The sequence below is a fragment of the Megalobrama amblycephala genome, linkage group LG11 (genome assembly GCF_018812025.1).
Source record: "Megalobrama amblycephala isolate DHTTF-2021 linkage group LG11, ASM1881202v1, whole genome shotgun sequence".
NCBI lineage: Eukaryota > Metazoa > Chordata > Actinopteri > Cypriniformes > Xenocyprididae > Megalobrama > Megalobrama amblycephala.
The window spans coordinates 5,228,664-5,245,002 of record NC_063054.1 but is presented as its reverse complement, the minus strand read 5'-3'; the positions used below and the strand labels follow the sequence as shown (position 1 = coordinate 5,245,002).

Genomic DNA, 16,339 nt, shown 5'->3' with positions numbered 1-16,339 from the left:
ATTGACTGTGAGTGTGAGGAATAAATAGGAATCCAAACACTAAGTTAGGTGCGCCTCATCTGGTGAATGAGAGCGGTTGAGTGACGTGATGGAGAGCTATCAAAGTAATGTTCATTGTCATGGTAACTAATGAATTAACTAAAATGAACTTTATTGTTACATATTCCTAATTTAGTGAGTGGCATTGCCATATTGGTTAAAAAGGAATAACCCATCTGAGACATTTGATCTATAAGTGTGCTTGGGGCTGTTTACTGCTTTTTGCATTCATGTTTAGAGGAACGACAGAGCTGTGCTACATATACCACATTTTCCTTTAGGCTACTGCTACTATAGCCCAAGGACACACCTGTGATCCAGACAGGTCAAAACCTTTTTTGAAATATTCAATATGGAATTCAATGCAAACCTGCTCTAGAAATCACATCAGGGGTTAACAATACTGTTAGTTCTTTGCATTTATATTTTCCTTTATGAAGTATAATGTTTGAACTCTCAATATCTATGGTGATTAAGGCCCTGATAAAACTCTATTGTGTTGAGAAAGAGAGGAGAGAGAAATATTTTCTACATGTGAAAGCATGTAATAACACTTTAAAAAAAAAAAAAAAAAAAAAAAAGAAATGTAATTTATATCAAATTATAATAACTTTAAAACAGCTTTGATTATATCAGGTAATTAGATTTTATTACAGGTTAATTGGTCTGCACATTAGTTCTGTTGCATGTAAAAACTGATTATTTATTCATCAAAAATGAATTGCATAAAATTATTAAAATTCTCTTGGGATAAAAAATGTCAAACAATGCTGTCAAACAATTAATCGTGATTAATCGCATCCAAAATAAAAGTTTGTGTTTACATAATATATGTGTACATTTATTATAAATACTCATGCATGTATATATTGAACAAAAATATATTTATATATAAAATATTTATAAATAATAGAAATTATATATAATTATATAAATATAAACACATACATTATGTAAACACAAACTTTTATTTTGGATAACACAAGGTCATAATGCATCAGAAATGTGTTATTCCAGTTATTTAAAAGTGTAAGTGATTGACATGACATTTAGTAAAAGTAAAAACTGTTTATATATGGTGTAGCTATATGGTATATTCTTTCTTTTCAGTTAATAACAGAGCAATTAAACATAAACATCTACTTTATAAAATAAAATAGACAAATAAGAACTAAGATCTTCCCTAAGGGATTGTGTTTGTGCTACATTTTACTGAGTACACAAACATTTTGTGTACTCTGTTAGAATATTTGTCAGGAGGTAACCATGCAGGGTCTTTTATCTTACCAACATCCACCACTAGATGGAAGCATTTATCTCGCAATAGACCACCAGATCGTTAGAGAGCTCAATGGTCTCTGAAGGAACGAACATGGTCCCACAGGTCGAGTGATTCCTATCTTGTCAAATTGCATTTCACATTGTATCTCTCTATCACACACACCTTTCCATTGTTCTGCTCAAAAGTTTTGTTTTACTTGTTTTAGAAACATATTTTTTTTTATATACTTCTTTTGCGAATATGGAGTATGGTGGCTGCCATCAGCTGATTAATTTGTGACAAAATTACGGCCATAGACTTACCATCATCTAGTGCGTTATGAATATGAGATTTATGATCACGTAATATAGCCCGCTTTAAAAATAGGCTTTTTGTGCCCCCAAGTTATGTGTCAGTTATTTTATTATTAGGCTATTCAACTCTTCTTTATTAAAAATACACAATTTAATTAATAAAAACTCTGGCATAATAACATCATCCTACTTTTAGGATATTACATTTTTCTAAGACAATCGCATCTTACTTCAACACTTTTTCTTGTTAGATACGGATGATTTTATAGTCAACTCTGTTACCATGTTTTTGTACAGTAAACAATTACCTACTTAATGTAAACAATCTCACTGAAAATTGTATTTGAACAAATATCAGTATTACCTTTCAAAACAACTTGTTGTGTAATGACCTTGAACCCATGGTTAGTAAAGGTGAAATAAATAGCAAAAACCGGCAACCTTGTTACTTTTGACACTCTTAAAAATAAAGGTTCCAAAGTTTTGTTGTTGTTGTTTTGCAGTGATGCCATTTGAAGAACCATTTTAGGTTCCCCAAAGAATCTTTAGGTTCTTAAACATTTGTTAAATATTTTTCCCCTAGTGTAAAGAATATTTTATGATCTAAAGAACCGCTTTCCATAAAGAACCTCGTGCGTTGATAAGGTTCGGTACGTTCTTCATGGAACCTGCCAATAAAGAACCTTGTTTTAGGAGCGCAATTAAGCCTACAATTTATCGACACTTAAACATATTTGTGTCCGACAGAACGTTCCGAAAATAAATTGACTTAGAACGCATTTTCATAATGGAAAATGCACCCATTTGTTGGAATTATTGCCGCGATGCAGTGTGCATCAGAAGAGGGGATCATAGTTTTTCCATGAAGATGTTTGCAGACAGTCGCTCGGTTTCTTTCGTCGCGCGTGTGTCATGTTTTCCTCATGTCTACGCATCTATCGGTACTACACTGCTCTTCTGAGATGATCGACCCTCCCGTTGATCGCCCCTTCTCTCAGAGAGCTTTCTCTGCTAATAACAGTGAGGACAGGCTCAATGACGGTGGGAGGTTCAAGCTCTCAGAGATGGTGAGCGGATTCGCCAACTCTCTCCAGAAGCTCATGCTCCACGCCTGCTGATTCTAAAAGAAGAAGACTTGCGGGGATTGTTTATAGAGGCAGGCATGCGACAGAAGGTGTGCATGTTTTCGCGGGCTCGTCCCGGTAAAGATGCGCTGGAGTGAAATGACGTTCAACTGGCAACAGCGTTAACTTTAACGCCAAGTGCCTTCCGTTAGGGCAAATGCAGAAATCAGATCATTCACAGCTTGCGTTTGTAGAGGTATCGATAAAGATGAATTAACAGGGAAATGTCATGCAAACGAAATTGGGGTTTGCCTTGGAGTCTATGCACGTGGTCCCACTGGATTGACTCTGGATCAAGCCGTGACTGACAGCTAACTTCAAATTAAACCAATCCGCTGGAAGGACTTTACTGCGGGCGAAACCTGTGGTTCAGGTAGATTATCTCAAGGATGCTGAGAGACCACGAGTGGCGTGATGAGAAGTTTCGCGTTGGTTTTGGAGAGTTGTAAACGTAACTTGAGCGTTCAGGATTTCTCAGGAACTCTGCAATGGATTTTGCTCTAAAACGTGCACATTTATCCAGAGAGATAAGGGTTGATAATCCTCACGTTCATAGAAGGGTCTCTTACTTGATTCTGGAGATAACGCAAATCTGTCAGGCTGATTTCATGATGTATCGAGACTTGTGAACGGAGTGTGATTTAAGAAGACTCAGTGGATTTTCTGAAGTTACATATGGGAATATGAAGAAAGACTATTTATATCAAGCATGTAAAGATATAAATAGACAACGAACAACACGTTGTTTTATCAGGGTAATGGATTCGGACTGTGTTTTTCTGTCAGTTTCACTTGTAATCGCATTATTTTAAAAACTGACGTACAGAATCATACAATCTTTGCTTTATTAATACTGAAATGGCTGGCAAGTACTCCTGCACAACTCATAATGATGCGCTGACTTGATAGTGCTTTGATTTGTTAGATAAAGTTGAGAATCAGTGAAGGTCTTCTACTCATCAGTTGATGATTGAGGCTTCAACAGGTGACTGAGGTAAAACATCTCTGTCTCTCTATATGAACGCAGTTTGTTCAGCTTATTTAAGTTATCAGTAAAATGTGAAATATAAATCAATTTATATTAAGCTAATTTTATTTTACTGTAGTTTTATGTTTTAAAATATCGCCTTAGTTTCTGGAGTTTTTCTGTGAGGCGAAGATTCAGTAAAATGGTTTTGGTACTAGAATATCCTCACTGAATAAATAGAGATTTTTATTCTTTATAAAGTAGGTTTGCAATTTATATATGTAGTCAGTTAATTTCATTTTAAATGAGGCTACAATAAGTCTTTAAAGCTATAGGGCCCTTTAGTAACTATGCGACTAATATTTGTATATTTGTAAATGTGTATATTTCCTTAAAGATCATGCGGTTATGTTGGCAAAATATTGCCTGTTGTCATTACTTAGGCTATTAATTCATTATAGATTTACAAATCACAAATACATGGCACAATACAGACTTCTGGAGTTTTACTTTGAAAAAGTAGACCTCCCTGTAGGTCACTGAATAATTTGCATACTGGTTACCATAATGATAATTCTCAAAAGATAATAATTATTAAACACGTACAGTAGAGCCTAAAAGTCTGTTATCCAATAGCTTATGATTAAAAATACATCTTTTAGAATTAAGTAGGCTAAACATTGTGCAAAAGAGCTTTTTTGATTTAGAAATAGTGATCGTATTTGCAATAATAGATACTGCATTTTCATTTCTGGTGTGTAAAGCTAACATGATCGTCTTCGGTATCTCTGTGCTTACAGTGGTCCGTGCAATATCAGAATGCTCATACTGGTATGAGAGCTGGTCCCGTGGGTTTACTGTCGACCCTCTGTGCTTCCTTCTTTTTCCTGCCCTGCTTCTCGCTGTCCACATGCAGGCGAAGAAGCGATACCTGCTGGTATCTGTGGGGGCCTGTAGCCTTCTACTAGCCTACCTGTGTGGCCTACAGATCGGTGAGTTCCAGAACCAGAACCATGCAGAGCTGTATGGAGTCTCACAGATCCCCGGTGTCCCACCTCGTCCACCTCGCTGGCCTGAATGGGTGGATACTCCCTTGCAGACATACCTGGGTGAGGCAGAACAGGAAGAGGACGGGCCTCTGCTTCTTCATCAACACACGTCTCCTCGCGAGAGACGAGAAATCCAGAAGAACATCTACAAGAGCCGACGATGTCGAATGGACACCTGTTTCGATTTCCAGCGTTGCGAAAGGGGCTTTAAAATCTATGTGTACCCCCCTCAGAAAGGTGAAGCACCCTCGGAAAGCTACCAGAAGATTCTGGCAGCCATCGAGGAATCGCGGTTCTACACAACGGACCCTAATGAGGCCTGTCTTTTTGTACTGAGTATAGACACTCTAGACAGGGACCAGCTGTCTGCTCAGTATGTACATAATGTCCGAGCCCGAATTCAAAGCCTCCCTCTGTGGTACGAAGGGAGGAACCATCTGATTTTTAACTTGTACTCTGGAACATGGCCTGATTATACGGAGGAACTAGGCTTCGATATCGGCCAAGCCATGTTGGCCAAGGCCAGCACTGACATGGACAACTTTAGACCACACTTTGATGTGTCCATCCCACTGTTTTCAAAAGACCATCCTCAGAAAGGAGGGGAAAAAGGTTTCTGAATCTTAACAACGTCCCTCCTTTACGGAAATACTTGCTGGTCTTCAAAGGGAAGAGGTATCTAACTGGCATCGGTTCTGAAACCAGAAATGCTTTGTATCATATACATAATGGGGATGATATCATTTTATTGACTACCTGCAAACATGGGAAAGACTGGGAGAAACATAAGGATGCAAGGTGCGACAGAGACAATGAAGAATACACAAAGTAAGTCCAACTTTTTCCTGTTTTTATCACGCTGGTGTAAAGATTATAGTTTGTCTTTAAAGGAATAGTTCACCCAAACATGAAAGTCCTGTACGAATTTCTTTCTTTCCTTCTTTTTTTGTCCTTACAATGAAAGTCAACAGTTAAAACATTCTTCAAAATATCTTATTTTGTGTTCCACACATTCCAGGTATGGAATGACTCATATCATTCACAAGATGAGCAAACAATGTCAGAATTTTCATTTTTTTGTGAACTATCTCTTTAATTTGTATCTGTTGAATTTACGTCAGTCAAGCTAATGATGTGCCGACTGTTGTTTGCTTGACACATACGTTTTTTTTTTCTTCAGTTTTCAGGTTTTACTTTTATGTTTGGTCATTTAAAGGTTAACCTGAGTAAACAGCATTGAGGATAGAAAGCAAAATGGCAGTATTTAATGTCAGAGTGATTTAGACTGTTGCTTGTTTTGTACTCTAGACTGTAGTGTTCATGTAGTTATCATGGGAATACCGCTATAAATGGAAGTGGTGTTGCATTTGTCTAGCTCAGGAAAAAAGTGCTGTGGAAAAGGACTCTAGAGGTCTCTTAGCCTGAAACAAAGCCAGTCTTCATCTTTTTTGTGACAAATAAATAAGAGCGGTTTGTGTAAATTCAGTGTTTTGGTGAGATTTATGTTATAGTGTTTAATTCTCTTCGGTACAATGATAAAAAAGTGATTGCCTTATATTATAAGGATGTGTGTGCAATGCAAATAGTTTATTTATTTTGCTATGATGTGAACATTAGACACCATGTGCATCAACTGGCAGTAATAAGCATTTTCTGTGTATTCAGTTTTATTGTGAGATATATTTTATTTTTGTGTTGTTCTGAACAATTTAACAGATTTTTTATTTTACTATTTTCTAAGACCTTGGGTCTCTTACTGAGGTTTATGATCAGCCTTTCAAATAGCATGGTGGAACTACATTTTATGTTTATATTATGGTCTTCTCTCCAAAAAGGCATCAGTATTTTATTCAGCTTTGTTTTAGTTGTCCCTGATTCTATTGCACTGTTGTGATTATGATATTACACATTTATTACCATGTAATTACAGTGTAATTACATAGACACAGTTGCATTTCTATTTTCTGTATGTTACAAGAAAAGCAGAGTGTGATGGGGTGATGGTTTTCAATTGTGGCAGAAGCAAAAAGCCAGAGTGTCCTTTTAAATTGGTGCAAATAAAAACAGTTTCTAAGATTCATAAATGTTAGCAATAGTCTATACACTATACAAATTTGGAAACTAAAAGATAAAAAAAATATCATATGGAAATAAACATTTTATATCAAATTAACCCTCATTTTTACATTATATATTTATGATTCAGATAAATGATACAAATCAGGAGTTATAATTTACCCAGTAAGTACAACAAATAGAAGAGATGAAATCAAAGCATTTTTGGACATTACAATGATTTTGATGTACTCACTGGTTTTCAAACAAAATGCTCAAAAAGCAGATGTTGTTCAGGAGTCCGCATATTTTTGACCGTTTACTGTATTAAAGAGTACTGCATTAATGTATATAATGTAGAGTATTAAAGAGTTGGCAAGATTTGACTTTTAAGTAATTGGTGGATCATCAGACTGAAGAAAGTAGGTTAGAAAGTCTTGACTACCAGACTCTTATACTTCAAATGAATTGAGAGGATTTCAGAGAGGCAGAACAGTCAATAACTGGCCCTCAATTGAATTAATCAGGAGCTTAGAGTTACAGAAAATACCACACACACACACACACACACACACACACACACACACACACACGTTGGGTTTTCATGTTTTATGGGGACATTCCATAGACATAATCATTTTTATACTGTATATATACAGTATACTTTATACTTTTCCTCATGGAAACCAAAAATTGTTTCGGATATTGCCATCCTTGTGGGGACATTGCTTCTGTTCCCAGAGATGATTGCAGACAGAGCCTGATAACATCAATGACTGCTGCTAATCTGACCCACCAACATAGACACTCTCTTGCATGCACAGGCACAATAACACACATACAGTTACCTCTGGTATAAAAATATTCCTATTTTATTGGCATTATCTGTTCAGATCTGGTTTATTAAAAAAATTGAATACTTTGATATGGTTATTTTATAGTGAATTGAAATGGGTTGTGCTGCACTTCCGAGTCACGGTTTGTAGTTTGCACATTCGAACAGGCATGTACTTTGCTATCAATGCTGTTTCTATTGTAATTTCTCCAATTTCTATTGGTCTGTAATGCATGGTTTTGTCATACTTTTAAGGTGAACAATAACAGGTGAGCCATGAGATGGATCAAGTGGTGTATTCTGCTTCTTAAATCATTTGCCTAGCAGCAATTTAACATGCTGAGGAAGCAATATAAATCATACATTACACAACACACAAATGAAAAATTGCATTATATACATAAACAACAATGATGGTATTAAATATAAGTACAGAGATGATCTTCAAGGCCAGTTTCACACATACTGTGGGGTGTGAGCTTTTACACTGATAGTGTTTATGGTGCATCACAAAGAACACATTCTGTGGAGACATTTATGTCTCAGGGGTTGATTTTTATTAAAACTAACAGATTGCAAAGTTTTCTGTTTGTTATATGAATGCTACATTAAAACTGATTAAAAAAGTTTCTTTCTTTTCAAATGCCTTATATTTTATTGTTTCAGGCTTAAAATATGACATTAGATTTAGTGTCAGTGAAGAACTTGAGATGAAATACACGTGATGTGAGAATAATAATTAAAAAATCAAAGGAAACATTAATTTGAACAGAACATTTTTGTGCATAATTTCCATGCTGTGTGCTTTTTTTTTTCTTCAAATTACTGAAGTGTGAAAATATTATTCAGTTTTATGTTTTTAGGATGCATTAAATGCTGGGCATAAAATTAAATATTAAAAATTAGGGATGTACCGTAAATTCTGTGCCAAAACTGAAAATTCTGTATGCACTTGGCCGAAAACCGAAACCGAAAATGCTTTTTAAAAATGATTTATTCCTTATTTTTGTATAATTGTATTAATATTTTTACTTTTTAATTAAAGGGATAGTTCACCCAAAAATGAAAATTTGATGTTTATCTGCTTATCCCTAGGGCATCCAAGATGTGGGTGACTTTGTTTCTTCAGTAGAACACAAATGATGATTTTTAACTCCAACCGTTGCTGTCTGTCAGTCAAATAATGCGAGTGAATGGGAACTCCATCTATAAGAGTCAATAAAACTTGCACAGACAAATCCAAATTAAACCCTGCGGCTCATGACGACACATTGATGTCCTAAGACACGAAACGATCGGTTTGTGCAAGAAACCAAACAGTATTTATATAATTTTTTACCTCTAATACGCCAATATGTCCAACTGCGTTCAGCACTCGCTTAGTGAGGTCTGATCGCGCTCTGACAACGGCAGTGATATCTCGCGCATATACTTCAATGAGTGCTAGACATCACTTCTGCTGTCAGAGTGCGAGCAGACCTCACTAAGCGAGTGCTGAACGCAGTTGGACATAGTGCATGTTTGTTTGAGTGCATGCATGTTTTTTTTTTTAAATCTTATAAATTGTGTTCCCATTCACTCGCATTATTTGACTGACAGATGGCAACGGTTGAAGTTAAAAATCATCATTTGTGTTCTACTGAAGAAACAAAGTCACCTACATCTTGGATGCCCTGGGGGTAAGCAGATAAACATCAAATTTTCATTTTTGGATGAACTATGCCTTTAAATTCAATAATTTTAATGACACTGAATTTTAAAAATATGATATATTAGGGATGGGAAGCGATTAAAATTGTTAATCTAATTAATTACATGATGTGGCGATTAATTAATCTAATTAATCGCAAATTTATCGTGTATCAAATTTGGCTGAGAAGTTATCCCCAAAAGATAATTAGAAGTCATTATTGTGTAAAGCATCAAATAGACATTACAAAAAGTAGATTCAGAAATAAATATTTTTCTTATTTATTTTTTTGTCAATATGGAAATTGAAAGTAAACATATGGTCAACTGATGTTTTATGAATCATTTTCCTAGAGAAGTTAATTTACTGAAGGCTACCAAGAAAGCTAGGTTACTACGTATTTTGTTTTTCCTCTTTTATTCAAAATAACTATAGCCTATCATGAACTATAGGCTATATAGGCGCTGAGCAGTGAGCACCCACGGAAAATCATTCCGTGATATTCTCCATTCAATTTAAACAATAATAATAATAATAAAAAAAAAACAACTGCAGCTTTCAGACTCGATTTTCTTTTTATAATTCACTTGAGGCGGTTACTATGGCATTGTTTAACGACGCATGTCGAGTGCATATCAATGTAATACATTAATGCGAGAGTGCATCAATGTAATGTGCATCATCATAATCTCCACAAAACTCGCACACTAGAAACATAAATCGTGCCCATTGTCAAATAATTTAATGTGTTTTGTCGTTTAAATCATGTCGATTGATCTATAATGCATGATTGGTGTTGTCACCGCAGTTCAGAGAACCGGATATGTTGGATTAAAGCCTAAATTCACCAATTTTTTCCCAAAATACATAAAAGTAAGAGGCCGGTGAACTGGGAAAAGAACATAGTAAACCTTATTGTTAACTGCACAATGTGTATATGATATAAAACACATCATCAGATTTTAATCGAAGAAAGGATTAGCCTATTATTATCGCTTTCCGTAAACATCAGAACATGTTTTTTTGGCTAGTAGCCTATTTAGCGTCTATTTAAATGTCTGAAACTTTATGTGGATGAAAATAGTTGTCATATGAAAAGCACTGAGCGCGTCCATCTCTGGCTCAGCGCCAGCCAAAGAGTGAAAGCACTATGAATTAGCAGTGAATATCTCAAATATCTCAAATGCCAGCTTACTTGTTTGTCAGTGTTTTCTGCTCATTGCGCCACTTCCGTAGTGTAGAGAGAGCACATGCACATGGTTGCCAGCTTGCAAATATTAGGCAAAACACCGGGCAAATGTATCCTTTTAACAGAAAATCTTTAATTGGGGGATTAAAATCATGACATCTGGCAACCACAAGCATGAAAACTCTTAGAGGTTTGTTAAAAACAGTCTGTAATATTTTGTTAAACGCTGTAACCTGTTAATATATGCTCCAAATTCGTGTCACAGATGCAATATGTGTGAAACAGACCTAAGTCAACACCACATAACTCAAAGAGGCAACAAGCACAACACCACTGCAAATAACAGAGTAATTCACATGATTTATTAATGCTGCACTGCATGCAGGGAACCAGAGTTCTGCTGTGTAAAATGTGCAAATCCTATAGTCTAAGGAGAGATGAAATTTGAGAGAAGGCACTGAGAGCTCCATCAACTTCTTCTCACTGGTAGATTTCTGGTCTCGCCACTGGACTCTTGATGGAAAGTTCACACTGACAAGTTTTCATTACCAGGTGAGCCAGAGTCAAAGAGAGCCACATTTCAGAAGATGTCGAGTCTGCTTTTGTGCCTACAGTAGAAGATGGAAGACAAGAAGTAGGAATAAGGTGGAGAAACATGGGAGAACGAGCCCCCACTGATAAGATGTATTGATAGACTCTAAATTAGAGCAGCTCACGACTGGGTGCTTCCTACAAATCCATCACACTCAAGAAAGAGAAAGACAGCAGAAAGAGAGAAAGAAAGACAGACGTAGTGCAAGAGAGAGAGAGAGATAGAGCGAGAAGCCTGCTGCTTTTTAATTAGGGTGTGTGATTAACGTGATGTGTTGTTTTTTAGCCTCAGAATCACACAAAAGGGAAGTGATTACAAATCCCAGTTATACCTCCAAAATTAATCACCCTCTTCAATAAACACAGCTGCTCAAAGTTTGAGAGCTCACTGCTGTGCAGTATTAAATCCTAAACTTTTATGACAACCAAACTTGAGGAATCCATCCGTTGTCAGGCATAAAGGGAGGCCACATTGTTATAAATTGAATACCCAATTTGTTACAGTGTTGTCATACCCCACTTGAGCAGAGCAACTTGGGCAAGTATTTATGTAACTAATTTTATACCTCCCCCAAATCGTAATTTTTGTCTTCCTTCTTTAAATGTAATTTAAATTTAAATCTTTTGTTCAGTATGTCTTCATGGCATATTCATTCATTTTAGTTGGCATCGTATTTTAGTCAACAAAAACATTTTAATTGACTGCTGCATAACTTCTTCAATTCTAACTTTAGCTAAGGTCTACTTAATGAAATTGAGCTTTTTTTCAGATGTACTGAGTTTATTACAAAAGTTAAAGTTAATCTATCAACATTTATCAACAGTTAATGTATCAACATTTAACCGAAACTATCCTTGTTGTGAAAACAGTACTGCAACAATGTATCATGACAATTTAAATATTGTTGGTAAATATTTTACCATTTGGTTGCACAATCTCATTCGTAAGTATTTGTATGATGTGCTTACACAAGGTTAGGTTTGCCTCACCTTAGGACCTTCATGGTGATGTTTTACTACAAATTGTACATTTTTGCATTACTAAGATTGCTCTAAATCAGTGGTTCCCAAACTGGGGTACGTGAGGTGACAAAACGCGAACAAAATGCTGTGTAGTTCATTTAATTCTACATTAAAATAATATTAAAATAGAGCATGTATTTCTAACAGCCAAAATGTCGTAAATCCGGTACATTTAATCAAATTACCTCATCATTTGCTGTCAAAAATGACTGTATCCACACAAGCAGCATGCATATTATAGATTGCGTGCCGAATCTGCTGCCTTAAAATCGCGCTAAATTGTCGTTCTCGACAATGCACCTTTGTAAAAGTGGGGATTTAGCACTTACTCGCATGAAGAACAAATATAGACACGGATAATGAATTAATTTCGATTTAAGACTCAAACTTTTTCCGGTACATATGTGTGAGTTCTTGTATTTAATGATGATAACGAGCAAGAATGCAATTGTTCCCAAATATCCACATGACTGCAAACGTGACATTATTATACAACAGGTCAAAAAACAAAACGTACATTTTAAACACAGTACTGCCAGTATTTACTCTATTTTGCAATGAAATAATAACGAAAACCACAGCAGAACTACAACACACGTCTGTGTTTCGCGAACAATTCTGCGGCTTTGAACGAATTGTGAGAGTCAATGATTCAATGATTCATTCACAGCCACTTGTTTCGTTACTGAATGAATGACTCGATGACTCACTCATAAAAACAGTGACTTGCTGCCACCTACTGGCGGTGCGTTATTCATAAAGGTAAAAAAAAAAAAATGCACTGTAAAATCAGTTTAGGGGGCAAATATTGTGCCTTAATGGTAAAGGTGTGACTGCAGTTGAAGTGGAAGAGAGGGGCTACGCAGAAGGATGGTAATGCCTTCAGGGGGTACTCCACGCTAAAAAGTTTGGGAACCACTGCTCTAAATCATATGAAATTGATAACTTCTACAGTACTTTTCCATGAAGCTGTGTTGTAATTCAGTGTTGCAAATTCTTTATTCATTTTTCGAGTTTTAGTGTGTCTAGCACATTCACAATGTGTCTGGTAAATTCAAATTTACTTGTGCATTTACATCAGTTTAAGCATGTTGGTGAGTTGATGTTGTGTGTCTAATTAATTAATCTCATATGTATTGGATGCATTTGGATGAGTTAATTAACTTAACTGTTATTTACTGTTTAGCTTCAGCTCAAGTAGCTCAAGCGGGTCAATCTCCAGCATTGTTAATGTCTTGTGGTGTTATTTTTTTCGGCTGATCCTGTATCTAAAAATGTTTTTGTATAATTTTCAGTTACAGTTACTGTTGTCTCTGGTGTGGTCTGTACTTGTTGTGCTTTGAGCATGGAACACTGATGTTTATCAGTGACCACCGGAAATATATTTGATAGAAGTCGGTGTTGATGAAGTTTATGCTTCAGTCGGCTAATCAAACACAGAACACAACACTTCAGCAGAGCCGAATTTCTCCGAAAATTAACCACTGTTAACGAATTAATGTCGCTGAGCTCAAATAACAATTTTTACCCCATCATCACTTCTACTTTTTCACATACAGGAGCAGCTGACTAAATGTGTTAAATTAAATACATAATCAATATATATAATACAGCTTTCTTCAGACGTAAACATATAGAATTACAAGCATGGACACATTTTAGCCAGCAAAGTGATCAGGATGTTGAGATGATGTTTCCTGATGCCTTTTCTGTGAATATGGCAGATGTTTCTTATTGAAAACAGGAGGGTTACTAGGGAAAACATTGCTATAACGGGTTCCTTTGGTGTCTACATAGTGATTTTACTGATATTCGATTCTTTTTGAAATGAAAGTATGTAGGATAACAAATTAACACAGTATACCAGCTTGGCCTGCTGTTGGCTGAGAGATGGATCATGTTTCTAGCACTAGATTTTCGGCTACCTAGAGACTTTCAGAGATTTCAATAGGCATTCTCAGCAGTTTGGGAGAACACTGCACTGTGGGAGACAGCGGGAAAGAATGAGAGACATGAAGAAACATTCGACAGAAGAAAGAAATATAGTGTAAAATGTTCTGAAACCTCAGTAACAAACCCACCTACTGGGAAAGAGGTTTAGCTACTGTTTGTCCAGTAACAGAAAATCCATCCTCTTTTCTCCCTAATAAAACTCTCTCAGCTCCTGAGGACCAAAACTGCATGGAGAACAGTCATATTTTATTGTTGTAGTCTCATTCTGCAACATGATGTTACCTTCAGTAACACTTCAAAATCAGAAAAGAACTGGTGGTTTCTTACATCTGCAAGGGTTCTTTGTGTGCTACTGACTATTTTAAATGTTCATGCTGCCTTATTTCTGAGCTTTTGCATTCATCCACACACAGTACATTCTAGAAATCCAGACTAACGTTAAACAGACTTTTCCATCAAAAGGTAGAATTCACATACAAATTAAGTTTTTGAGAAAGCACACTTCATGCTACCACCCTCATGTCACTCATTCTTGGCAGCTCAACTGTTTTATGTTTTGGCAAATTACTGGTTAATTCATATGAATTTGTATGTTATCGTGTGATCTTCTATCGTGTGATCTTCTAAGTTGGGGTAGACCATCCCAGCTAATAGGGAACGTTCTCAGAACTTTTGATTTCATTCTTGCAAGTTTCTCTCAAATTAATAACCAAACATTCTTCCAGTAATGTTAACAGATTTTTCTTTCAAAGTTATCTGGTCTTTAATAATGTTCTCAAAAGGTTAGCACAAAAATATTATATATGCATTGTCCATGGAATATTTTTTAATCCTGAAACGTTTTAGTTGGACATTCATCTAATGTTCTTTTTTTTTTAAATGTTTTAATCTGAATATTCTGAAGCATTCCTATAATGTTTGCAAAATGAGAAAATGGAATGTTCCCTTAACATTCCCTTCCCTTTTTTAAACATTCAGAGAACATTCAAAAATAATGTTTAATTTAATTAGCAAAACATTGTTAGAATATATTTTTGTTAGCTGGGCTTATATTCTCACATTTTTTTCTAAAAAATTTACATATCCATATGTATGTATGAATTTGCATGAAATTGCCACCTAATAAAAAATAAAAAGTTTCATTTTATCATGAAATGGGGTTAATTAAACTCAAATGGCTTTTTTTGGAACCCAAAGGGAGTTACCTAAGAAAATGTCCGGGTTACTTTTTTGCAAACAGCAGTTTGAGACTTTGCTAAACCTCTTATTTTTTTTATTTCCCTCGTAAGTCACGTGGGTTGTGAACAAAATGAGGGTGAGTAAATGACAGAATGTTCATTTTTGGGTACTATCCTGTAAGCTTTTCTGGAGAGCTACATTTTGCTGCACCTGCACGGTCTGTTGCTAAATTTTGCTTTGCTTGGAATTCAGAGTGATCTGTTTCCCCAGACTGTGGTGCCAGCACTCTTAAACATGATTTACTCTGTCACAGACAGCCTGTGTTCACACCTTCATTTCATTGAGTATCCACCTGAGCCAAGTCACTGTAGCACAGCCTGCACAACTGCATGACTCCTTGAGAGGATTCTATCACACCTGTGCATTATTACAACCATATCACATGCAATTTGTATCATACATGCACATAACACACAAAATAATTCTTGTTCCCCTTCTGTTGTGCCTTCAGTAAGAATTGTCTGTCCTATTTATTGTGCGTTTGTTACATAGGACCACAAAACCAGGCTTAAGGGTCAATTTTTTTAAATTGTGATTTATACATCGTCTGAAAGCTGACTAACTAAGCTTTCCATTGATGTATTGTTTGTTAGGATAGGACAATATTTGGTCGAGATACAACTATTTTAAACTCTGAAACCTGAGGCTGCAAAAAAATCAAAATATTGAGAAAATCACCTTTAAAGACTTGAAGGCATTTTTAGAGTTGTGACAAACACAAAAGTAAAGACTCATAACTCCAAAACTATAGCAAGGAGAGTCAAAAGGTAGGTATCGTTTGATAGAACAATTTTTAAATGTTTAGAAAATATAAATTACATTACAATTGGACATTCTCCTGCTGAGAAACTGCTGAGAAAATCAAACAAATACATATCATTTTTATTATAATTTTACATATCTTTTTTACTTGACATGCAATAATTCAGGAAGGAAATAAGATAGAGGGGAAATTATTGATGACGTTCTCCTACATGAGAGCTGCATCTGGATCAAATTTTGTGGTGATA

General features: G+C 35.7%; 1 protein-coding gene across 1 annotated transcript in view; it reads left to right on the top strand.

The window, feature by feature from the left end:
- Positions 1-2,034: 2,034 nt before the first annotated feature.
- The window catches only part of LOC125278978 (exostosin-1), a 415,240-nt gene continuing 400,935 nt past the window's right edge, over positions 2,035-16,339 (top strand). The window contains 3 exon segments of the mRNA XM_048208426.1: positions 2,035-3,732; positions 4,506-5,369; positions 5,372-5,582. Coding sequence (XP_048064383.1) covers positions 4,616-5,369; positions 5,372-5,582 — 965 coding nt within the window. The 5' untranslated portion in view covers positions 2,035-3,732; positions 4,506-4,615.